Below are 26,383 nucleotides of genomic sequence, written 5' to 3' on the forward strand. Positions count from 1 at the left end.
TTCATCATGTTCACATAGTACACCCGACGGTGATGTGCCCGGTTTGACAGCTCCACCACATAGTTTACCTCATTCAGTTGCTTGATAACCTTGAAGGGCCCTTCCCAGGCGACCTGGAGTTTGTTTCTCCTCACAGAGATGAGAACCATCACCTGATCCCTGGTGGCGAAGGCACGGGCCCGTGCCATGCGGTCATATCAGACCTTCTGCCTCCTCTGGGCTCGGGCCAGATTCTCCCTGGCCAGGCCCATGAGCTCGGCCAGTCTTTCCCAGAAGGTCAGGACATACTCCACCACTGACTCTCCCTCGGGAGAGGCCTTCCCCTCCCATTCGTCCCTCATCAGGTCTAGGGGCCCCCTTACCCACCTTCCATACACCAGTTCTAAAGGTGAAAACCTGGTAGATTCCTGGGGTACCCCCCTGTACGCGAACAGCAGGTGAGGTAAGTACTTGTCCCAATCCTGCGGGTGCTGGTTCATAAACGTTTTTAGCATCATCTTCAGCGTCCCGTTGAACCTTTCCACCAGCCCGTTGGACTGGGGGTGATATGCTGAGGCCCAGTTGTCCTGGACCCCACATTTCTGCCATAAGGACCGGAGCAGGGCCGACATGAAGTTGGACCCCTGATCCGTTAAGACCTCCTTGGGGAACCCCACCCGGCTGAAAATTGTCAGCAGCGCATCTGCCACTGTGTCTGCTTCAATAGAGGGCAAGGCCACCGCCTCGGGGTAGCGAGTGGCAAAATCCACCACCACCAGGATGTATTTCTTCCCTGACCGGGTCGTCTTGCTGAGAGGTCCCACTATGTCCATGGCCACCTTCTGGAAAGGTTCTTCTATGATGGGTAAAGGCCTCAAAGCCGCTTTCCCCTTGTCCCGGGCCTTTCCCACCCTCTGGCAGGGGTCACAGGATTGGCAGTACTGTCGGACCTGGATAAAGACCCCAGGCCAGTAAAAGTTCTGTAGCAGCCTCTGCCTGGTGCGCCAGATTCCCTGGTGCCCTGCGAGAGGGATGTCATGGGCCAGGTACAGCAGCTTGTGGCGAAACTTCTGGGGAACCACCAGCTGCCTCCTGATCCCCCATGACTCTACTTCCCCTGGGGGAGCCCATTCTCGGTACAGGAACCCCTTCTCCCACAGGAACCTCTCCTTGCAACCTCTCCTCATGGTCTGTACTGCACTGTGGTCAGCCTCGTCCCTGGGCTTCCGCAAGGATGGATCTTTCTGCAACTCGGCCTGGAACTCAGCAGCTGGGACAGGGATGGGGACCGGCTCTCTCTTGCTGGCTGGGTCTGAGGCCGCAGCCTCTCTGAACCGTGCCCTTGGGCGTTCCCCGCTCCCTGGGTTAGGGTCCTGCACCTCGGGTCGAGTACCTTCCCCGTTGTTGGGGTGCAGTGCCCTTTGCCGACTCTGACTACGAGTCACGACCAGGGCACTCTGGGTGTTACTAGGCCAGTCCTCGAGGTCCCCTCCCATTAACACGTCCGTGGGCAAATATCAGTGTACCCCCACATCCTTGGGGCCCTCCTTGGCCCCCCACTTCAGGTGTACCCTTGCCATGGGCACCTTGAATGGGGTCCCGCCCACGCCGATCAGGGTCAGGTAGGTGTCGGGCACCATCCGATCTGAGGCCACCACCTCGGGCCGGGCCAGCGTCACCTCTGCGCCTGTGTTCCAGTACCCAGTGACCTTCCTCCCATCTACCTCCAGGGAAACAATGCACTCTCTCTGGAGGGGCAGCCCAGCACCGACCCGGTAAACCAAAAACCCGGAGCCTGGAGCATCCACAGGTGGTATGTTGCCAGCCCCCCTTTCCTGGGAATGTAGCCCGTCCTCCGATTGGGTTTTTACTCAGTCCACCCTCTGCAGGTTGGGTCTGCTTGGTCTGTCCCTGAGCTTGGGGCACTGGGCCCGTATGTGGCCTCGTTGGCCACAGCGATAGCAGCCCATGTCTCATGGGTCCCCTTGAGTGGGTCGGAGGAACCTGATGCTGGATGTTCCCCTTTTGGGGGGGTTCTCCATAAGCCCCCTTTGGGAGGTCCCATGATGACTCTCTCTCTGCATTGAGGCAGGCCTGCTCCTTTGAGACTCCTCCCTGCCATCCCCTGCCCGACTGTCCACAAATTGGTCGGCCAGCTGGCCTGCGTGCTGTGAGTTCTCCGGCTTCTGGTCCATCAACCACAGCCTCAAGTCGGACGGGCACTGCTCGTACAGGTGCTCCAGTATGAATAGGTCAAGCAGGTCCTCTTTAGTTTGGGCCCCAGCTGTCCACTTGCGGGCATACCCCTGCGCCCGGTTGACCAGTTGTAGGTATGTGACCTCACGGGTTTTACGCTGGCTCCGGAACTTTTTCCTGTACATCTCAGAAGTCAGCCCAAACTCGCGGAGCAGGGCCTGTTTGAACAGTTCGTAGTCCCCTGCCTCCGCCCCTTTCAGTCGGCTGTACACCTCCACGGCTGTGGAGTCCAGTAAGGGGGTGAGAACTGCGATCCTGTCTGCAGGGTCAACCCAGTGCAGCTCGCAGGCATTCTCAAAGGCCATCAGGAAGGTATCTATGTCCTCCCCCTCCTTAAGCCGGGGCAGCAAGTGCTTATCAAAGCTCTTTGTAGGCTTGGGTCCCCCCTCACTCACCGCAGCCGAGGCCCAGCAGTACCAGGTCCAAGCTGGTAACTAAGCTTGGAGGTTTTCATGCTAACCCCCATATTTTGGACGCTAAGGTCCAAATCTGGGACTAGGTTGTGACATGAGTGGCAGTGGTGAGATGGAATCCAGAAGCCAGTAGGAATATTATATTTTTCTTTTCGCTGCTAGGGGCTTTTTAGCAGAGAGAAACAGTTTGGTTTTAAAAGGGAACCAGAGAGATTTTTTTTTTCTGCTCTCTCTGGCAGCTGTGGCTTGCATATTAAGCAAGCAACCATTAAAGAGACTATTTCGGGTCTTTTGTCAGACAATAGCCCTCCCATTAGGAGGCAAGTACCAGCACTATATACATGCAAATAAAGTGGTTTTTCAGGTTTACTTTACATTGAAAAAAATTAGATAGGAAGAAAGGGGAAAAGGCACTGTTGCTAGGCAGACCCCAGGAGGCAATAGAGCCTGCAGTTCAGACAATAAACACCGGAGGGCACCCCAACACAAGAAAACAGGAACCATGACTTCTAAGGCAAAAATGGAGGCCGAAGGACACATCAAAGACGCCGAGCACAGGCGAGAGATGGAAAAAAAACAAACAGGAACTGGAAAAAAGACAAAAACAGGTGGAGCTGAAAGAAAAGGAAGAAAGCATCAAACTGGCAGCCTACAAAAGCATGTCACAACCTAGTCCCAGATTTGGACCTTAGCGTCCAAAATATGGGGGTTAGCATGAAAACCTCCAAGCTTAGTTACCAGCTTGGACCTGGTACTGCTGCCACCACCCAAAAAATTAGAGTGTTTTGGGGCACTCTGGTCCCCCCAAAAACCTTCCCTGGGGACCCCCAGACCCAAATCCCTTGAGTCTCACAACAAAGGGAAATAAACCTTTTCCCTTCTCCCCCCCCTCCAGGTGTTCCTGGAGAGATACACAGAAGCAAACTCCATGAGTCTAAACAGAGGGACTCCACCCTCCCCATTTCCCAGTCCTGGAAAACAGAATTACTTCCCTCTTCACCCAGAGGGTATGCAAAGTCAGGCTAGTACATTTAACCCACACAGATGTCCCCCTGACTTCTTCCTCCCACCAATTCCCTGGTGAGTACAGACTCACTTTCCCTGGAGTTCCTCACTAAAGAAAAACTCCAACAGGTCTTAAAAGAAAGCTTTATATAAAAAAGAAAGAAAAGTACATACAAATGGTCTCTCTGTATTAAGGTGACAAATACAGGGTCAATTGCTTAACAGAAATATGAATAAACAGCCTTATTCAAAAAGAATACAAATCAAAGCACTCCAGCAACTATAGACATGTAAATACAAAACAAAAAACCAACTTTGTACTCACAACTTGGAAACAGAAGATTAGAAAGCAGGAAATAGAAATTACTTCTCAAAGCTGAGAGAGATTCAGGCAGACAGACGAACCAAGAACAAAGGACACACACACAACAAACCCTCCACCCAGATTTGAAAAAGTCTTGTTTCCTGATTGGTTCTCTGGTCAGGTGGTTCAGATTACTTCTTTCCAGGTGAAAGAGACGTTAACCCTTAGCTATCTGTTTATGACATCCCCCTCCTTAAGCCGGGGCAGCAAGTGCTTATCAAAGCTCTTTGTAGGCTTGGGTCCCCCCTCACTCACCGCAGCCGGGGCCTCACTTCTCCTCAGCTGGGCCAGGTCCAGCTCATGTTTATGCTGTTTCTCCTTCTCCTCCCACTCATGTTTACGCTGGTTCTCCTCATGTTTACGCTGGTTCTCCTTCTCCTCCCACTCACGCTGGCGCTGGTTCTCCTCATGTTTACGCTGTTTCACCTTCTCCTCCAGCTCTTGCCTCTTTAACTTAAGCTCCTCCCATTTCAGCTCCCTTTCATATTCCAGCCGCATCCGCTCCACGGATGCCGAGCGTCGCCGGGAGGATCCCCTGCTGGGGGGTGAGCTTTGCCGGGAGGATCCCCTGCTGGGGGGTGAGCTTCGCCAGGAGGATCCCCTGCTGGCCGGGGGGGTCACGGTGCCCTCGGTATTCACTGGGCTCCTCCTCGCCCTTCCCCTAGGCCTAGGAAGGGTGGGTCTCGGGAAGCCCTCGTCCACCGGCTGACCACTCCCAGCGGGGACAGACACTGGTGCCTGCGCTGCATCTGCCTGGCTGCTTCCCTCAGAGACAGGGCTCCGTTCATTCACGCGGTCTCCCTGCTCCAGCTGGGCAATCAGCTGGGCAATCAGCTGGTCCTTGGTGCATCTCCCTGGGCGCAGCCCCCTCTGCTTGCACAGCTCCAGCAGGTCACACTTGCGCAGCTTGGCATACATCTTCCTGCTGGCCACTCACAGGCCGGGGTGCTCGCCACTCCCCACAGTTTCCAGGGGGACCCCTAGTGCACCAGCCCTTCTTGAGGTCACCACCTCTCTGCCAGGGTCAAGCTGTAGACTCCTCCACCCCTGGGACCGCTCGCTGCAATCCCCCAGGGGACCCTGTTACTACAAAGTCCTTCTCACTGGGCACACACTCCCAGGGGTTAATCACCCCTTCATTTTACTGCTCCCCAGTCACTTACTACAGGAAGCGTCATCCACGGGATGCAGTATCTCCCGCTACTGCCACCAGTTGTCACGGAGTGTGGGGGAGTCCGGCCCTGCACCCCTCTTCCTGGGACCCACAGTGACTCTTAGCCAGCCAGTAAAACAGAAGGTTTATTGGACAACAGGAACACAGGTTACAGCAGAGCTTGCAGGCACAGTCAGGACCCCTCCATCGAGTCCTTCTGGGCTTTCAGGGTGCTTGGATCCTAGCTAGGATACCCGAATTCCGCCCACAGAGGCCCAAACCCAGACTCAAACTGCTTCCCTCCTGCCACTCCCTTCCTTTGTCCCCTTCCCGGACAAAGGTGTTGACCTTTCCCCTCCCTTACCTAGCTCAGATTACAGGCTCTGGTATCGTCCATCCCCTAAAGTCCTCCCCTGCTCTCCCATTCCCCACACAGACAGTCCCAACTGCATCACACTGGGACTTGGGGCAAATTGCCCCACTTGGCCTCCCCCACCCCAGGTGGCCCTGGGTGCAATCAGAGGTGGCTCTACAGCACAAGCATGGATCTAGATAGCTCCAGCAACAACAGAAGCAAAGCCAGGGCAGCATGGCCTGTACAAGCCCGCCCAGGCTCATGGATGGGCTTGTTCAGGCCAAGTACTTGAGTGCTAGCCCATGCTACAGCCAGTGCTACTGCAGATGCACCGCTATTGTGATCAGAGCCAGCTGGATCAGAGCTAGCTTGGGTATGTTACAGTGCAGTAGCCACTCCTCTGATTGCAGTGTAAACATAGCTAAGTGTTTCGTTCCTAGCCCCAGGCCTGCTTTGTGCCATCTCTCATGCTACTCTTAGGCTTGGAACAGTTACCCTGCTCTTGATCACCAAGCATCTTTACTCCGCCTCCCTGAAAACCACCTTTCCGCACAAAGCCTCCTCCTCTCTCTTGAATATTAACCTATCCACCCACTCATCATCTTTCCTGAACTGTCCTCCTATGTCTTGGTTTCACCTAGTGTGGATTAGGGCCAGTCCAGCATACTCACCTGAGTCCCTTGAATTCAATGGGATTGTTTCTGGGAATAAGGGTTTGTAGGATCAGACCCAGACTACAAACCCTTATGTTGCAGGATGTTTTACTTAGTCATGCTAAAGTGGGAAGTAAATGAATTGTGCTGTATACCTGACCTTTAGCCATAAGTAAACTTAAGGTTAAATTAATAATGTACATGGGGCTTCAGGGGGTATATAAATCACAGCAAGAACTGAATTTGGCCCTAAATACTTGCTTCTGAGTAGAACTTCACTTATTTTGAACAAGGTATCAGCTCTGGATATCAGAATGTACACTGGGACTATGTTGTAGGACCTGCTTAGTTCACTTCAGAGCCTGACCCTAATGAGTATATTGCATTTAATGCTCCTGTTTTTTTCTTCATAGTTTTTTGGTTTTGTTTTTATTTTTCCTGCCTTTTCTGTCAATTATAAACATTAAACAATCCTGTCAAAATGAGCGTCCTGCTCAGAAGATGTTGCTAGCCAAGTCTGAAAAGTGATGTCACAACTCCACCAGCTGGGTAGCCTGCGCCAGACAATGTGGCTGTGGAGATCCCTTCTTGGGCTTTAGCAGAACTGGCTGATGTAAGCATAGAGGATAAAAGATGGGGTAATATTCCCTGGCTTCGAGACATGGGGTATGGCTGCTGCAATCGAGGTGTGATTGCAGCTCGTGTAGAAATACATGAGCTAGCTTTAAACTTGCTGGCTCGGCTCCTAGAGCAGCAACACTGCAGCAGCACAGGCTTCAATGCAGGGGAGCTGCCTGAACAATTACCCAGGGTTCCAGGTGGGCTTGTAAAGCCTGCACTGAAGCCTGTGCTGCCACGCTTTGCTGCTCTGGCGCCAGAGCTTGCTAGCTTGGGTACGTCTACTCCAGCTGCAGACACAGCTCATGATTGCAGTGCAGATGTAGACCTAGTGGTTCTTATTTCAGCTCCCCCCTCTCTTGCTGCACTGTTCCCGAGATGCACCACCACGGGGGGGAGGATCAGTAACCCAGCCCCAAATAGCATAGCAGTATCCCACGCCAAAACCCAAGCCCCTTATAGTGGTGTATTTTAAGAACAGTTGTCCTGCAATCTCCAGAATGCTCCTTTCAGTCCTGTTGCAGTGTGGCTCGGTTGTTAGACACGCTGCTACGTCTGTACTCTTGAGCCTGGTTCTGTGAGATGCAAAGGGTCCTTCAGCTACCATTGACATCATGGGGACCTAAGGATACCCACCACTTCACAGAAAGGAGCTTACAGCCAAGCAGTTTAGCATCTGCTTAGGTCCATCTTATTTAGCAAAGCACTTACATCTGGCTTAGTTTTAAGCACATGCATAACTCGCATTCATAAGTCAACTGAAGTTAAGCACATGCATAGGTGATCTGCTGAAGAGGGCTGGTTCATTGAATTGGTGCCTGAGAGAATTAGGCCCCACTGAAATCAGCAGGTGCTTTGCCACTGATTTCGAGAGAATAGGAGCCACCTCTACTCATTCTCTGATGACCTGTTCCTGTGCTTGAATGCAGTGATCTAGCCTATTTTTCAGGGCCCAATGCTGAGAGATACAACACTCACAGTGGAAATTGAGGTGGTTCAACACCTGTCAGGATTGGGCCTGTTGTGAATTATACTAAAGACCTGGCATGAGAAATGTATGCAGTTAAATAGCCGATGTCCAGATCTCTGATGTGAACTGTGCTGTTCAGACACATCACTCACTCTTTGCTATCATTTATAGAAATTAATACCACCAGATATCTGTAGGAGTGATTTGAAGTAATTGATACGATTGTAATTGCTGCTGATTACTTTAAATAACATCCTCCCAATTATGGATTGCTTTATTTCTAACAAAAGACATTACATTGTATTTATTATTGGAGTCATGCTCATTTGTTTGGATGAAGACTGATTTAGAAGCACCTCTTTTCCCAGGAGCTGGGCGGGAATTACTTCTCACGGCATCACCATTAGTCTGTAATTTCATTGGGTCAGGTAACTGATATGTGAAATGCAAGGAAGGAAGAGAACTGAATGGGTCAGATTCTCCTATTGATTACCCCAGTGTAAATCCAGAGTAACTCCATTAAAGTCCGTAGAAATTTGTAGAGATGATGCGAAACTCCTGGGCACAATGTAAAGTTTCTGAGGGGCAGGTGACTGCCTCATGCCTTGCCTCTGGAGGAACAGGAGTGGAGCCAGGAGTGCCAGGGCAGCAGCTAGCGAGTGCCTCGGGGAGTGTCTTATGGCAGCCGGGCTCCATGGGCAGGGGCTGGCTGGAGCGGGGGTATCACCGGCCAGTGCTGGGCTCCTTCAGGGGAGAGGCAAAAGCATGTCAAAGGCGCAGATTGTGGCTGCGCTGCCCCCCCCCCCCCCGCCTGAAGAGTGCCCGGCTGTGCAGAGGGGCCCAGCTCGGGAAGCAGGGCAGGGAGAGCTGCTGGGCAGGCAGCCACTGCCCCAGCTCCCACAGCATGGAGAGCCAGGGGCCCAAGCAGGCTTCACACCTCACCGTTTGAAAACCTCTGCTAAATGGAGGGCAGAAATCTAGGGGGGCACATTACCCCACATGCCTCCCCACATGTCATTGCTGTTCCCACAATACCTATGGTTTGACCAAATGGCAGCCCAGAGGGAAAATGTAACTCTAGAAGCATCTAAGGGATTTAAACACCATTGGGGCTGAGGAATTGTAGAGTGATCTAAAGAGGGTTTAATGAGGAGAAATGGGATGGAACTGAGTGAAGGATTATTTTGCATTTGCGAGCAGTGAGATTTCTTAGACTTTGGAAAAGCTTCTTAGCAGAAATGGTGGTGGCTCAATTTCTTGAATCATGTGAAACTGCACCAGATAAAGCATTTGAAAATGTAGTCTAAGGACCTTGAGGAATGAACGGAATGACCTAACTGACCTTTCTCTGATTGCTGTCATTGGAAATGGAGGTACGGATGAAGCCTGGTTTTCAGAAGAGCTGACCACCTGTGTCTTCTGGACTTCAGCCAGAGTTGTGGATGCTCAAGGCTGCTGAAAACCAAACCCATAATACATAACCCTGCTTAAATGTAGTCAGGAATTTTTCTTGTAAATGTGGAACCAAAGGTATTTCATTTCTTTTCAATAGCAATATTCTGAGTCCCTGCTCCTATCCCAATCTTTCTGCATTTCCAGAAAAGAACGAAATCAAAATGCTCCTTCAAGGTGACATTTTGACTAAAATAAGTCTCTCTCAACACTGCTTTCTAACCGCTAGTTAACTGATATTCAGTCACAATGAAATATCTACGGGACTGCTCATTGCATTCACATTAACACCAAATCTTCTGCCAGTTAATTCCAGCAAATAGAAAACTGATGCAGGAAACCTAAAATCTCACTGCAGTGCTGCTGCTGCTGCTCTTTTCTTCCTCTCCACGGTCTGGTTTGAATTTCAATGCATGGTTCAGTAAACACAAATCTTATCTTAACAAAGGAATTAAATATTCTTTATGATCGGAAACTTGGCACGGTACTTCCCCCCCCGTGAATGGGGGAGGGAGAAGTAAATGTTTCTTAATGTTTATATTTGCAACCCAGCAGATTCTTATTGATTGTTTTTATGTAAACAGGAGCTGAAAATATTATAAGGAAGTGGAGACTGTTGAGCCAAAACTACTGCTGCTTAGATAGTATCTAAGTCTGTTTCAGTGCTGGCTCCCCCTTGACAAATAACAAATGGGTGATCTTTTGTGTCTTGATGATCTAACCTTTCGGGGTTCTATACAGAATTATTCTTGAACCCCAGAATAAAATGTGTATGTTGGTTTCATTAAGGTTACAGTGCAGCCTGGAAAAGCCTGTTTCAGTCCTAAAGTTTGTAGGTGTTGATGTAACGTTATCCTCTCCAGTGCCCTGCTTGCCTATGAAATCGCACACCAGGCAGCCTAGAATGTAGGAAGTCTAGAGGTCTGTTTTAAAGTCCTGTCAACCTAAAAATCACCCCTGTCTCCCAGCGAATCAAATTACAAGCAGGGATTCTGTGCTTTACAGAACCAATCAATACGATCCCTGTGAGTACTAGGAAATTACTCCTGCTGGTCAGCTATCTTATGCATTGTTGCATGATAGATTGGTGATGGTGGAAGGTAGCACTGGAGAGAATCTACTTTCAGTTTGCCACCTGGCATAGAACATCATATGGAGCTGTTATACCAAGGGATGTCATTGTAAGCCCATCATTTGCACTAGAAATAACTTGAAAAGGGATAAAGTCTCTTGCATTCATTTGGTTTCTGTGTTTTCAGTGATTGCATAATCGATGTGCAATCCATGACTATATAAACCGCCGCTTTCCAGGCTGGTTGTTGTGTGCTCCATGCTTGTGCAAACCAGCCTTGTGCATCTTAGTGCTTGTGCAAACTCTCCCTATTGTGCCTGCCTGTGTGTGCTCTGGGCTTGCCTCAGTCCTGCCTGCCGTACATGGTGTATTCCCATTATCTTTATATTTTTATTGATCCTGCATTGTAAGCTCTGATTTACAGAGAAGGAAATTACTGTAAAAATCAGGTATTTTCCAGGCATTCCTCTTCTTCCCTTCAATGCTGGTGAAAGCAACAAACAGCATCACCTGAAATACTGGGCCAGCTCTGCAGCGGAGTACTAGTACAGCACATTCCCACCCAGGGTATGTCTACACTGCAAGCCAGAGGTGTGACATACCCGAGCCAGTTTTGATCCAACCTGTGCTGTGCTGCCACTCGATCAAAGCTAGCTCGAGGGTGTCTACATGTGCTGCAGTTACACTCCTGATGTCAGTGTAGATGTACCCACAGTGAGTCCATAACACAACTTCCTCCATTGCTCCTGTGCTGACAGGAAATTCTGAAGTAACACACAGGCTGCAGGCATTCCCTTGCCATCTTGCAAACTCTTGGAATTTTATCGCAAGTCTTTCAGTACTTGGTGTTGTTCATAAGGGCCCAGCTGCCGGAGCCATATCATTACAAAAGAAATCTCAGCTTTTAGTTAAAAAAACAAAACGTGACTTGTGCTTGAAAATGTGAAGCGAATATGACCTAAAGGCCAAAAACGAGAACACCGAGAAAGGACCTCCCGTTTGTTATTTTTAAAAGTCCCATAATTTTAAAACCAAGCATGTGATTTTTGAAAGCTTGGGGTTGGCAATACCGAACTGAATTATAGTAGAGGAGAAGCTGGATATTAGTCAGCAGTGTGCCCTTGTTGCCAAGAAGGCTAATGGCATATTGGGCTGTATTAGTAGGAGCATTGCCAGCAGATCGAGGGAAGTGATTATTCCCCTCTATTTGGCACTGGTGAGGCCACATCTGAAGTATTGCGTCTAGTTTTGGGCCCTCCAATACAGAAAGAATGCTGACAAATTGGAGAGAATCCAGCAGAGGACAACAAAAATGATCAGGGGGCTGGAGCACATGACTTGAGGATGCATGATGATTAGTGGGGAGGGATAGCTCAGTGGTTTGAGCATTGGCCTGCTAAACCCAGGGTTTGTGAGCTCAATCCTTGAGGGGGGGCCATTTGGGGATTGGTCCTGCCCTGAGCAGCAGGGGACTAGATGATCTCTTGAGGTCCCTTCCAACCCTAATAATCTAGGATATTTTCTGTTTATTATCTAACACTTTCTTAATGATTCCCAACATTCTTGTTCTCTTTTTTTTACTGCTGCTGCACACTGAGTGGATGTTTTCAGTGAACTATCCACAATGATTCCAAGATCATAGAATCAATCATAGAATATCAGGGTTGGAAGGGACCTCAGGAGGTCATCCAATCCCACCCCATGCTAAAAGCAGGACCAATCCCCAACTAAATCATCCCAGCCAGGGCCTTGTCAAGCCTGACCTTAAAAACCTCTAAGGAAGGAGATTCCACCACCTCCCTAGGGAACTCATTCCAGTGCTTCACCACCATTCTAGTGAAAAAGGTTTTCCTAATAGCCAACCTAAACCTTCCCCCACTGCAACTAGAGACCATTACTCCTTGTTCTGTCATCTGGTACCACTGAGAACAGGGCAAGATCGCTTTCTTGAGTGGTAACAGCTAATTTCCCCATCATTTTATATGCATAGTTGGGATTATGTTTTTCAATGTGCATTACTTTGCATTTATCAACATAGAATTTCATCTGCCATTTTGTTGCCCAGTCACCCAGTTTTGTGAGATCCTTTTGTAGCTCTTCCTGGGACTTAACAATCTTGGATAGTTTTGTAAAATCTGCAAATTTTGCCACCTCACTGTTTACCCCTTTTTCCAGATCATTTATGAATATATTGACTAGGACTGGGGAGGGATAGCTCCAGGGTTTAAGCATTGGTCAGCTAAACCCAGGCTTGTGAGCTCAAGCCTTGAGGGGGCCATATAGGGATCTGGGGTAAAAATCTGTCAGGGATGGTGCTTGGTCCTGCTATGAAGGCAGGGGGCTGGACTCAATAACATTTCAAGATCCCTTCCAGTTCTGTGAAATAGGAATATCTCCATATTATTATAGTACAGACCCCTGAGGGACACCACTATTTACCTGTCTCCATTTTGAAAACTGACCATTTATTCCTGCCCTTTGTTTCCTATCTTTTAACCAGTTACCAATCCATGAGAGGACCTTCCCTCATACCATGACAGCTTACTTTCCTTAAGAGCTTCGGTGAGGGACCTCGTCAAGGGCTTTCTGAAAATCTAAGTACACTATATTCACTGAATCCCTCTTGTCCACATGCTTATTGACCCTCTCAAAGAATTCTAATAGATTGGTGAGGCATGATTTCCTTTTACAAAAACCATGTTGACTTTTCCCCAACAAATTATGTTCATCTATATGTCTGACAATTTTGTTCTTTACTGTAGTTTCAACTAGTTTGCTCAGTACTGAAGTCAGGCTTACTGGTCTGTAATTGCTGGGATCACCTCTGGAGCCCTTTTTAAAAATTGGCATCACATTAGCTATCCTCCAGTCATCTGGTACAGAAGCTGATTTAAATAATAGGTTACAAACTAGAGTTAGTAGTTCTGCAATTTCACATTTGAGTTCCTTCAGAACTCTTGGATGATACCATCTGGTCCTGGTGACTTATTACTGTTTGGGTTATCCATTTGTTCCAAAATCTCCTCTAATGACACCGCAATCTGGGAGTTCCTCAGATATGTCACCTAAAAAGAATGGCTCAGGTTTGGGAATCTCTCTTACGTCCTCAGCCATGAAGACTGACACAAAGAATTCATTTAGTTTCTCCACAATAGCCTTATGGTCCTTGAGTGCTCCTTTACATCTTGATCGTCCGTTGGCTCCACTGGTTGTTTAGCAGGCTTCCTGCTTCTGATGTACTTAAAAATGGTTTTGCTAGTACTTTGAGTCTTTGGCTAGCAGTACTTCAAATTCTTTTTTGGCCTTTCTGATTATATTTTTACACTTCATTTGCCAGTGTTTATGCTCCTTTCTATTTTCCTCACTAGGATTTAACTTCCACTTTTTAAAGGATGCCTTTTTGCCTCTAATTGCTTCTTTTACTTTGTTGTTTAGCCATAGTGGCACTTTTTTGGTTCTCTTACTGTATTTTTTAATTTGGGGTGTACATTTAAGTTGAGCCTCTATTATGGTGTCTTTAAAAAGTTTCCATGCAGCTTTCAGGGATTTCACTTTTGGTGCTGTACCTTTTAATTTCTGTTTAACTTCCTCATTTTTGTGTAGTTCCACTCTCTGAAATTAAATGCTACAGTGTTGGGCTGCTGTGGTGTTTCCTCAGCCACAGGGTTGTTAAATTTGATTATATTATGATCACTATTACCAAGTAGTCGAGCTATAAAGACTTTTTGGACCAGATCCTGTGCTCTGCTTAGAACTAAATCTAGAACTGCCTCTCCTCTTGTGGGTTCCAGGACTAGCTGCTCCAAGAAGTAGTCATTTAAAGGCATCAAGAAACTTTATCTGTGCATCCCGTCCTGAGGTGACATGTACCCAGTCAATATGGGGATAGTTGAAATCCCCCATTATTATTATTGAGTTTTTATTTTTATAGCCTCTCTAATCTCCCTGAGCATTTCATAGTCACTAGCACCATCACCATCCTGATCAGGTGGTTGGTAATATATCCCTACTGCTATATTCTACTTATTCGAGCTTGGTATTACTATCCATAGAGATTCTATGGTACAGTTTGGTTCATTTAAAATTTTTACTTCTTTTGTTTCTATGCTTTCTTTGACATATAGTGCCACTCCCACCCCAGCACGACCTGTTCTGTCCTTCCGATATATTTTGTACCCTGGTATTACTGTGGCCCATTAATTATCCTCATTCCACCAAGTTTCTGAGATGCCTATTATCTCAATATCCTCATTTAATACGAGACACTCTAGTTTCACTCATCCTATTATTTAGACTTCTAGCATTTGTATATAAGCATTTTAACAACTTGTCATTTTTAGCTGTCTGCCATTACATGATGTAATTGGATGGGCCTCTCTTTCATTTGACATACTTGTGTGCTACCATTGCTTCATTGCTGTTGGTACTCCAGCTAACTCAGGTGTATCTACACATGCTTCAATCACACCGCCTGAGTGCAGTGTACCCTAATCTATTTGCCCAAGGTCTCTGGCAGAATAGGGACTTGACTCTGGGTGGCTGGAATTCCAGGCTAGCACATTAGTCTCTGGACTAGCCTTCCTCTCCTCTGCTCTTCTCCAGCCCTGCTCCAGAAGGACGATTGATCACTGTGATGCTGGACAATTGAAGGTGTGAGGCAGAAAGGGAAATAAGGGGAACGATCAGATGAGGAGCTTAGGGGATGCCTCCGTGAAAACAACTCTGATGGAGTTTGGAGGAGATGAGCCACTGTTAAGTCCATTTCCCACTTCCTCCCCTCTTTTTTGGGCCATTTCCTGAAGTTCCTACTTAGGCAAAACTCCCATTAATTTCAGTGAGAGAGTTGCCTATAGACTGATTCTGGAATTTCATTCTGGTATTCTCTCAACCGTGTATCCCCTCCCATCCCTTTTACCTTTCTAAAACAGCAATTCCCTTTGGTTTCAACCCTATGGAGTTTATTGTCTTGCCTGTGAGTAATAAGTTTTCCTACGGCCGCTGTTAGTTCCGTGAGGATGATCTCACTCCCATATTTTAAGTGTTTCATTTCTTGTTATTCATTTTTTTCCTCTGGTAAATGTCTCTTAGTGGTTTTGTGCTTCTCCTTAGCAGATGCTCCCAGTCATAACTTCCAGCGTGGCATCCCAGAGGGCTTCCACTTTAGGATGAAAGATATTGTTATCATCTAGGCCCTGTGGTCCAATGAAATTCTTTAAGCTGTTCTATAAATCTGGGCGTAATTTAATAAGTGACTATAGATTTTCCATCTCAGGGGCTTTACTCTTCTCATGAATTGCTATTAACTGCAGTGTTTATCACAAGAGGCTTCTCGTTAGAAGGCAGTATAGCTAGCACTGTGTATATAACCAAAAGGGATGGTCAAAATGTTCTGGCCTAGGTGGCTGATGCAGGGCCTCTGGGCCCAGATCCTCAAAGGCATTTAGGCTTCTCCCATGGAAATCAAAGAATGAAATCAGTGGAACCAAGAGGAGATGAGACTCTAGCTAGCATATGGAGAGGTGAAGGATTCACAGTCATTTCTGGGCCCTCTGGACTGCAGTTCAGAAATGTTCACACTTTTTGTTCTCCTCTCATGAGAGTTCATATGAGCGAAGTTTTGAGATGAGAAATGTTCATCAGAAGCACATTTCAGATAGGGGCATCATTTTCTATGGATTAAAGGGTGCAGTTCCCTCCCCCCAAGACTTTGGTTTGCCCCACTGTCCTCAGTTTTTTGTCTATATGCTCCACTTCTCCCTCGCCCCAACTTTTTGTGGGATATCATTTAATCACATGTAATGTTCTATATGCTGACACAACTTTGTCCTCTGCCAGAATTTTTCTGAAATAACAACCCTGATTTCAAGCCTGTAGCCAAGATTCAGTTGAGTTAAGGGAATAAAAGATCATTTTATGGCAAAATGAAACTTGTTTCAGGTGGAAATGTAAGTGACTTGCAAAGGACATGTCAGCCAATGAGAAAACGGAAACAGCACCATGGAACTTTGGGAACGAGGCACAACGCTTAACTAGCAAATGCCAAGTATTGACTATCTGATGAAAGGTCAAAGTTTCAAAAGTACCTAAGTGATTTAGGAGATGAAATCCCATTTTCAAAAGTGACTTAGGCACTTAGGAGCCTAAATTTCATTGAGAGTCTATGGGATGTAGGCTCCCGGGGCCAGATTTTCAAAGTTATTTAGGCACCTAAGGAATAAATCCCTCCGGGTGTCTGTCTGCATCTTTTTGAAATTTAGCCCTAAATTCCATTTTCAAGAGTGACACAGGCACCTAAGATTACAAATACAGTCAAATACAGATGGTCCCCGACTTATGCAAGCATTCCATTCCGGAACACCTTGCGTAACTCAGATTTTGTGTAAGTTGGAAACTATACCCGACCATTACACAAAAAAATCAAACAAAAAAGACCCACCTCATATTTCTAGCTTACGGAACTTTTTCCGTAAATACGGATTTGCATAAGTCGGGTTTGCGTAACCCAGGTGGTGTCTGTAAGGAATTTGTGGATATTAACCTAGAACGACCAAAGCTTACTCTCAAAGCCAGTTCGTATTGCTGCTGCTATGTTTGCTCCTCACTTACGCTAGTCAGCAGCATATGTGGTTGTAAAGCTGTCACTGGAAGCTCTGAGCCTTTTCTAACATTAGATTCTCCCCCCCCCCCAGGGAATTTCCCATCATTACTGCAGCAGATATAGCACAGTGGTGGTTTGCTGTAGTGTAAACAAAGCTCTGGGGGATGCTGCTCTTTTTCAGCTGTCTACACATGCTCTGAGCAGAGCTAGGTGATGTGGTTGGAAGGCCATTGGTGCCAGCAGTATGTCTACACTAGAGTTCAGATCATTGCTGCTAGCAGGGACCCTGTACCTGTGGCAGCTACAATGGGCGTTTCAGGGATAAAAGGCTAGTGTAGATGCAGCCAGAAAGACCTGTCAGAAAGAAATTCTCACCCTTTCAAAGGCCACTGACCTCCAGATAGAAGAAAGTTACAGCAAATGGGTGTGACTAATTGGAGCTATTTATAGACAGACTGCGGTGCAATGCCACCAAGATCCTTAGAGGTGCTTAGCCTTGCCACGTAGAGATTTAGCTGTGATGCACATGTGTGATTTGGGTGAGTGACTGTTTTTAAGGCTCTGGATGTAGTGTTCTTTGGGATGCAATGCGCTAGCTGGAAGGTGACTCCTCTGTGATGACACACACACCTCTTTCCTCCACAGGTATAGTTTCATTGCACAGAAACTGCACTGTCTCTCATTTTTCAGCATAGCTCTTTTTTTTGGTGAGGCAAGAGAATCAAATCTTTAACGTGCCCTCCTCCCCTCTTTTCCCAACACATCACTGCCCCGCAATACATCAGTATCTTTCCCCCTTAGTTCTTTGCTCCAGTGAAATGCAAAGACACCAACATCAGCCTGTAACAGGGTGCAGACTCACCACAGCGGCACCTCCTGCTGGTTGGTTTGGGAATTAGCTCTTTCAGCAGTACGCCTTCGCTAGTGGTGTCTCACTCACCATTACTCTCGTGGTCTCCACTGTCCTCACAGTCAGACCCACTGTGGCATCTGCTACTGGACACTGCCCTCCTTCCGGGGACCAGCAGCTTCTGGATCTATCCCTCACCTCAGTGGCTCACTGCAGTACTCAGTCTAGCCCCTTCCCCCAAAGGTAAACTGCAGTCTGGCTTAGCCACTCTCGTCACTGGCAAGTCGAGGGAAAGAGGGGAGGCCAGGCCTGCACTCCAGGCCCCAACCCAGGGACCCTCTAGCCTCAGCCCTCCTCCAACTCTCCTCTACTACCTACTTCTCTGGGCCACTTTCCTGTCACCCCAGCACCTTCTCTGCCCCTTTGTGTCAGGGTCCCAGTCTGGCAGTCATCAACCCAGAGCTCTCCCATCCTCTGCTGGCCTGGCCTGGCCCTGCCCTGCCCAGCTCTGCTCTGCTGTATCTTAGTGCTTCTCTAAGAGTCAATTCTTCTTCCTTTGCCTTCCAGGGAGAGACTGAGCTCCTCTCAGCCCTGCAGTCTTTTTATAGGGCCCTGCCTGGCCGTGATTGGCTGCTTTCAAGCCACCACTTGATTGGCTCCCAATAGGCCCTTCCAGGACACGGCCACACTGTATCTGCATGCAAAGTGATCTCTCTGTGAGATGCAGCATGACCTGCCCTCCTCTTTACAGCCTAAAATACTCAGGTGTGGTCCATTAGTTACTCATACTCGGTTCCCGCAGCAGCTGGGAGCAGTGACAGTTGAGCAGTTTCATGCATAGGGAGTGTCTGCACTGCAATCCGGACAGTATTCATAGGCACACCTGAGTGAGCATTGATCAAAGGAGCCCAGTGAAAATAGAAGTGTTGCCATGGTAGCGTGGGCTAGCTGTCCAAGTATGTACCCGGATGCTGGGTGGGATTGTACTCGAGTAGCTAGCCCAGGCTGCCACAGCTACACTGTTTTTAGCCAGCTAGCTCAGTCAAGGCTAGCTGTGATATGAGCAATTGGGCCTCCTGATTGCCAGGTAGATGTACCCATAGAGATATCAGCACGCGTCCTGGGACCTCACCGTGCCAAATTCTGGAGTGGTTGCATGGAGAGGATGGACGGGGTAGCTTTGGCAATTTCCCATCAATATTTTCCCCCTCGGGTGCAGGCATTTTCACAGTATGCTTATGTTTAAACCTAATTTCATTTTCAAGGTTCAGCCCTGGAGGACATAAGTCTATCATTGAACCCGAACCAACAAATGAGCAGAAAACTCAGCAGGAGTCCCAGGCAGCCTCAGAACAAACTGACAGCAGCATTTCTGTGAGGTTTGTACAGAAATCGTCAGCCTCAAGAGTTTGATTCTATAGGGGACCCATTCTACCACAGCCGTCCCGTCTGTGAGCTGTCAGCTGCATTTCAGTGAGTGCGACCAGGGCCATCCTAGAGGATCTGGCTGTCACAGATGGCCTTTCCCAGCAGCCCAGTGGGACTTGAGCTCTTCTCAGTTAGATTTCCCCCTAATGCAGGGTGCAGGAGGTAAACATCTATTGGCTACTTGGCAAAACTGCAAAGCTCTGGTGACTTATTCCTTTTCTCTCCGAATGTTTCACCAGAAACTCCAGAGAGATGGATGTGGAGAAACATGCCAATGGGATGAGTGAAGAGGAGACCCAATGCAAAGAGCCGCTGGACAGAAATGATTCCTCAGAAATAAAGGTAGCAATTCCTCTAGCCCTATTGCCTGGATCCCATGAAGTCCGAGTCATTCATCTGCTTGACCTGCTCACTCCAGCAGAACCATACTAGTCCCCTTCCCTACCTTTCCCCACCTGTAAAATGGGGGTAGTGCTACTGACTTCCTTTGTTTTGAGGTAGAATGATGAAAAATAGTGGCAAAGAGCTGGGTATTATCATTATGACGTTGTGAAGCACACAGAATTCAAGAGGTGGCAAAGTTAAGTTTGCAGTATGTTCTAGTTAAGGGTTGCCAGGTGGTCACTGATAAGAATTTAACTGTCATAATGGAGTATTCACTCTGGAAAATTTTCTCTTGACTGGGAAAAATGGTGCTCAGTGACCATAAATACATTGTGAGCCACATTTTCAAATACAGACCTCTAGTGTATTCAGCATTGTCTGCTCTGTTGTGTAACGCTGACAGACCCCTGTCATCGGCAGGCAGGATTGAACTTGCAACCTCTGGAGCTTGGTACATAAGCTGAAAGCCAGCGGGCTGTTAGCTAAGGCTGTAGAGCAGACACATTTAATTCTCTCTTGCTAAGTGATCTCGGTGCCACTAGATGGGACAGAACACCACACCCAGGAGGTGTGTGGGTTACCGTTGCTAGGTGAACCAGGTAAATGCATATATTAGTAGCTAAGCATGGACCTAACTACGCCTCTTGCTTCATTTGCACATCTGTTGTGTGCAGACACTTTTCTGAACCAGGGTCTGGGCCTTTGCCTTTTGATGAGGTGTCCCTATGTACGTGCAGTACAATAATGTATGCAGCAGGCATGCTATGTTCAGAGACAGACCCAGCCAGGAGCAAAATGGCTGCAGTGTTCGTTGTGAAAAGGAAGGGGCGGGCTCAAGATTGGGAGTGGCAGTTTGATTGCCCTAGCTCAGTGGCTCTCAACCTTTCCAGACAACTGTACCCCAAGTTTCACCTCACTTAAAAATGACTTGCTCACAAAATCAGGCATAAAAATACAAACATGTAACAGCACACTATTACGGACCAATTGTTGACTTTCTCATTTTGACCATTGGGGCTGTCTCCAGCATTTTTGCTGCCCCAAGCGGCGCAAAAAAAAAAAAAAAAAGCCACAATCGGCAGCAGCTCTACCACCACCGCGTCATTCTTCGGCAGCAGGTCCTTCCCTCCAAGAGGGACTGAGGGACCTGCCACCGAATTGCCGCCGAAGAGCTAGACATGCCGCCTGTCTCTGTTGGCTGCCCCAAGCACCTGCTTGCTGCCCTGGTGCCTGGAGCCGGCCTTGTTGACCATTGTGATACAGCATGGCCAGAGGGCAGCAGGAGCGGGTAGAAGGGAGCCTTATTCCCTGTAAGGAGAAGAAAGTTTGCTACAGATTAACTAGAGCACCTGAAGCCAGAGCACCTGCAGTCAGTCATATGATAAAAACCCCTGCTTCAATCAGACAGTGTGGGAGTTTAGGCAGAAAGAATTGGTGTTGGAGCAGAGAACAGTTTGGAGGAGATGGAGCAGAGAGGATTGGTGTTGGAGCAGAGAACAGTTTGAAGGAGTTGGCGCAGAGAGGATTGGTGTTGGAGCAGAGAGGATTGGTGTTGGAGCAGAGAACAGTTTGGAGGAGATGGAGCAGAGAGGATTGGTGTTGGAGCAGAGAACAGTTTGGAGGAGTTGGAGCAGGGAGGATTGGTGTTGGAGCAGAGAACAGTTTGAAGGAGTTGGCGCAGAGAGGATTGGTGTTGGAGCAGAGAGGATTGGTGTTGGAGCAGAGAACAGTTTGGAGGAGTTGGAGCAGAGAGGATTGGTGTTGGAGCAGAGAACAGTTTGGAGGAGTTGGAGCAGGGAGGATTGGTCTTGGAACAGAGAACAGTTTGAAGGAGTTGGAGCAGAGAGGATTGGTGTTGGAACAGAGAACAGTTTGAAGGGAAGCAGAGGACAGTCTGGAGAAGCGCTGCGGTGAGCTGAGAAGTCCAAGACCCTAGGTAAGGGGCACCTGGCTTGTGCAGAAGGAGGGCAGGAAGCCCTCCACAAGCTGAAGGGCAGGAGAGGGAAAGTAGCCCAGGAGAAGGAACCATCAGTTCAAGTGGCTCACCACTATCCTCAGGGCCCCTGGGCTGGGACCTGGAGTAGAGGGTGGGCCCAGGTCCCTCCCTCTCCACTCCCCTCCTCTAGGACACTAGTGGGGCAATTAATATTCCAATTCGGGGCAAGAAATTGCGCCCTGAACCCCCCCCCCAAAGAAGAGAAAGCGTGAGACCCATCATAATAGTGCCGGCAATTTGCCACACCATATAATCGTAAAATGTAAAATAAATCGATTGCTGTGGCTGCACAGGTGACCCATACAGTTCAGTGTATAGTATATAGTGTATAGTATATACAAGTCATTGTATGACGTTTTAGTTTGTACTGACTTCACTAGTGCTTTTTATGTAGCCTGTTGTAAATCTAGACAAATCTCTAGATGAGTTGATGTACTGCCTGGAAGAGCTCTGAGTACACGTACACCTGGTTTGAGAACCACTACCCTAGCTTGTGCTGCTTGTTTCATAGATGCTAATGGTGGGTGCTGATGAAGTGGAAAGTATTTCTCGGACTCAGAGCCCGGCAGAGCTCAAGGAATCACTGTGGTTTGTGGAGCCAGAAGACCTTCTTGCAACAGGGGTGGAAGAAGTAAGCAGGAGATTCACTGGATTTAAGACTGTTCTCTCACTCCATTGTCTCTTGCCTCACTTCCAAGGATCATTCCCAGGGACACTCCTGTAGCAGCCCCACAAAATGCCCTATACCATACACTGTACGATGCTGCCATCATTGCAACATGTGTTAACTGGTTCTAAGTCTCATGGACCTTAAAGTCTATGTATCTTTTAGAACCTTTCTTCTGTAGAGCAGTAACACCTTTCTGAGGGAAAACTCCCAATGACTTCAGTTTCACTGATTTCAGTAAAAGCTTTGCCTGGATAGAGTGTAAAGACTTCAATACACATCCCTTCACTAATTAATTAATAACAATTCTGGCAGTGCCTATTTCCTTAGCACTGGAATGGAGAATAGCGTGTTAGGAGTAAGCCAAACTGAGTCACCATGTCTTGCATTGGGCTCTGCTGACTCTTACTTTGTCTGAAGGTCCTTCAAGGGCTGGGAATTCCAGTGAAGAGGAACATCACCTGAGGGGACATCCTGCCACCCATAGGTCTCCAAGGCTGCACTATCGATGCCTTATGACCATGGAGACTATGTATTCCCTATGCCCCTTCAGTTTAGATCAGGGAGGTTGTAAGCCGGAGATTAGTGCCTGCCCCATTGGAGGAGCCAGTATCGTCTGTGCCTTGCTCCAAACAGCTGCTGTCAGAGTAGAATGCCAGGGCATTTGACAGGATGAAGGATGAAGCTCTTCTGAAGTTGCTATCCATTGATTTCTGCACTTTGAAATGTTTAACTGTGTCCTTTCTGCCTTGCTCCGCCCTCTCCCCCTTACCCCCCGCCACCAGGTGTTTGACATCTTGCCCCTCTATGGAATGCTGCAACCCAACGAGAGTCAGCAGGTCTCATTCACCTTTTATGGCCACACCAACATCACTGCCCAGGCCAAGGCGCTGTGCAAAGTCGAGGGAGGCCCTACCTATGAGATCATGCTGAGCGGAGAGGCTTCACTCATCAGTTACGCCTTTGACATAAAGGAGATTGACTATGGGCTGCAGGTAAAACACAGGAGAGGCCTGAGTTTCAGAGCCACCAACTTCCATTCAACTGGCCGGATGTGCCATCATCCCGTGCTGTCATATGTCCCCTTCTGACAGGTTGCCCCTATCTCTGGATACCATTATACAGCCCTCACAACTCCTCTCTCGCTGTCCACAGAACCTCCTCTGCATAATATCCACCTGTATCCCAACAATCTCTTTCTTGTGGGCAGCATAACCTCTTCAGTCTTTGGCCATCATGAAGCCCTGAATATTTTGGTATCTACTGTTCTTGGGCTTAGTAAAAGGGAAGCAGTAGAAGTAAGATTGCTGTTGCTTGTAGGAAAAATGATTCTATCGATTAACTCCAGCCGCACTAGTAAAGGTCAGTCAGTTTCATACCATGATCAGTCCTGTGCATGGGATTCCTTTGCTGGTACAGTAGGAAACAGGACGAATGTACTATGTTGTAGAGGAATTTTAATGAACCTGCACATTAATGAAGGAAAAATAAACCCTTGAAGGATCTGTGTTAGTTTTCAGATTCATCCTGCCCATGGAGGGAGCTGTTCATTAGAAAACGTGGCAGCCCCAGTGACAGCGAGATATGGGAAATCTGAGGTTTTCCGTTACTTAGAGACCAGCCTCCTTGACCATGTAGAGAAAGACAGAGGAGGGGGAGTTTAGAGACACATGACATGCCTTCAGAGTCTGTAGGAGAATACTTAGTAATTAGTGACATTTGGTTTCTACTTCTGCAAATGCCTGAAAACAAATTAAAGGCTGTGGGGCAGTTTCATCCATGTATTAAAGCACCACAGATGAATTGAGCTCCTTTCCTTTAACCAGTCATTCAGTTTTCTGTGTTGCCTTGTCACCATTAATAGTGTATTTAACTAGAACCCAGTAATTGTAGACCAAATGGTGTGAGACTGAGATATCAGAATCAAAACTCAAAGAACCACTGGTTCACTTAAACCAACTAAAAAAGACCAAAGAGAGTATTATAGAAATCTCTTTAGATGTTAACGTGCCTATTGTATTCCTTTTCCTACCAGTGCAGGTTCCAAAAATACTTAGGCATAGGAGCATTTTCCTGTATACATCCTCCAGGCTCATCCAAGCAGTGTTGGACAGAATCCAGTGTTTATAACATTTTAAAAAATGCTTTCCCTGAGAGTGAATGATACGTTCATTCATTATTAAAATGATAATGTCAACTAACATCACATACATTGGATTATGCTATCACTGGAATGGGACAAATCTGCCCCGATCTATCTCCTTTGACTTCAGGGGAGTTATACCAGGGATCAGTTTGACCCAGGGAGTCTGAAATACAGGACTGTCTTCCAAAATAAATGGTTTGAAGTGTTGTAGCCGTGTTGGTCTCCAGTTATGAGAGAGACAAAGGTGGGTCCAATCCAATCTTTATTGGATTAACTGCTGTTGGTGGAAGGGACAAGCTTTCAACAGAAGTTGGTCCAATAACAGATATCATCTCACCTATCTTATCTTTCCCATAAGAGGCGCATTTGGAAAATGGCAGCAAGGAATAGGAAATGTTCATGCTTTCTGGAGCTGAGGGGGATCTCCCAGGTATTTCTGTGCTCGTTCACAGCTTCTCCTGCTTACCAGATAGGAATTGACAGGCTGGATTAGACCCCAGGGCCAGCCAGTCCAGTGTCCTGTCTCTGACATTGGCTCAGAGGCCTCAGAGGAAGGTGCAGGATCCTGAAGCAGGTAGTCATGGGACAAACTTCCCCCAGGAAATACCCCCATCAATTAGAAGCTAATTTATGCCCTGAAGCCAGGAGGATTTACATCCCCTCCAAAACTCCTCTTGCTTCCTGATTGCTATTTAAATCCTTTCTCTCATAAGTCTGCATGTTCTTACAGAATATCCAGTCCGTTCTGGATTCTTGCTGAGCTAGTGACCACAGCGACATGTTGTGGTAAAGAGTTCCACAGCCTAGCTGTGCACTGTCTGGAAGACTCTTTCATTTGGGCCAGTCTCTTGCTTTCAATGAATATCCCCTTATCTGCATGTTACGAGTATGTGGGAAGCGAATCTGAAAAAAAGCCTTGGTACTGACACTCCTGTTCCTCTCCTTTCCCCTCAGCTATTTAACCAAGTCATTGAAGCTGAAATCACACTATGCAATAGCGGGAAGGTTGGATTTGGGTACATGGTACTGAACATGAGCCAGGCCTCCGCCGACAACCCTCCACCAGGAGTGCCACTGATCCTGCCTGCCACTGTGAGTTCTGTGACAGAGGGATGGAGCCCTGAGGGGCTAGAGTTAAAATCCTGGTACTGCGTGCCAGAGGCACCACAAGTGCTGGTGGCTGGGCTGATCACCATTCCTAAGGGAAGCCCCCTCCTTGGCACAGCAAGGGCGATTGTCTAGCTGTGTTGCCAGAGGATGAGGATGTAAATCCAGCAGGGCAGATGATGGAAGGTTTTAGCTGCTGGGAGCTAGTGAAAGTCAAATGGACGTGCTCCTTAATAGACTCCCTTAATATATTCTGAGTGGCAGGTGGCTCCCATGTCAAACGACCAGCTGCAGGCGGCTCACGTGCTTTGGCCACGCTTTGAGCCCTGGCTTCTGGGAGCTTTGGGTTTGTGCTGACGATGGAACTGGATTGCACAGACTCTTTTTTCTTCCCAACAGAACCTGGGTCACATTGCCCAGCCCAGCCCAGCCAATCTCAGATCCTGGTCTGTAACCCAGCAAGATATACTCCTTCCCCACCTGCCCAATCACAGACGCCAGCTTATCCACCCACTCCTTCAGCATGAGCGTGCTGGCGTCTCTTTCAAGTGCTCAGGAGGATACTTGTACTGGCACATTTCGTTTAGGAACAGTCCTTGCTGTTTTTATGGGCTCAGAGATCTCAGGAGTGAGGAAAGCCCAGTGTGTCTCTGTTGCTCAGTTTCTCTTTCACTCACATTCCTGCTTTCTCAGCAGCAGGGCCGGTGCTACCATTAAGGCGAACTAGGCGGTTGCCTAGGGCACCAAGATTTGGGGGCGCCAAAAAGCAGTGCCCTCAATTTATTTTTAGAGCAGTTCCTCCCCGAGCACGCAGTCTCTGCTCCGCTTCTCCCACCTCCCAGGCTTGCAGCGCCAATCAGCTGTTTGGCACTGCAAGCCTGGGAGGGGAGGAGAATTAGAGCGGGGACGGTGTGCTT

General features: G+C 47.8%; 1 protein-coding gene across 5 annotated transcripts in view; it reads left to right on the forward strand.

Moving 5' to 3' along the window:
• Positions 1–26,383, forward strand: part of HYDIN (HYDIN axonemal central pair apparatus protein) — a 392,944-nt gene that overhangs the window by 231,812 nt on the left and 134,749 nt on the right. For all 5 annotated transcript variants that reach the window (XM_030581746.1, XM_030581750.1, XM_030581747.1 and 2 more), the window contains 5 exons: positions 19,004–19,117; positions 19,406–19,508; positions 22,058–22,177; positions 22,999–23,208; positions 25,314–25,451. In XM_030581746.1, coding sequence (XP_030437606.1) covers positions 19,004–19,117; positions 19,406–19,508; positions 22,058–22,177; positions 22,999–23,208; positions 25,314–25,451 — 685 coding nt within the window. The remainder of the gene's footprint in view (positions 1–19,003; positions 19,118–19,405; positions 19,509–22,057; positions 22,178–22,998; positions 23,209–25,313; positions 25,452–26,383) is intronic.

Source organism: Gopherus evgoodei, chromosome 12 (assembly GCF_007399415.2).
Source record: "Gopherus evgoodei ecotype Sinaloan lineage chromosome 12, rGopEvg1_v1.p, whole genome shotgun sequence".
Taxonomy (NCBI): domain Eukaryota; kingdom Metazoa; phylum Chordata; order Testudines; family Testudinidae; genus Gopherus; species Gopherus evgoodei.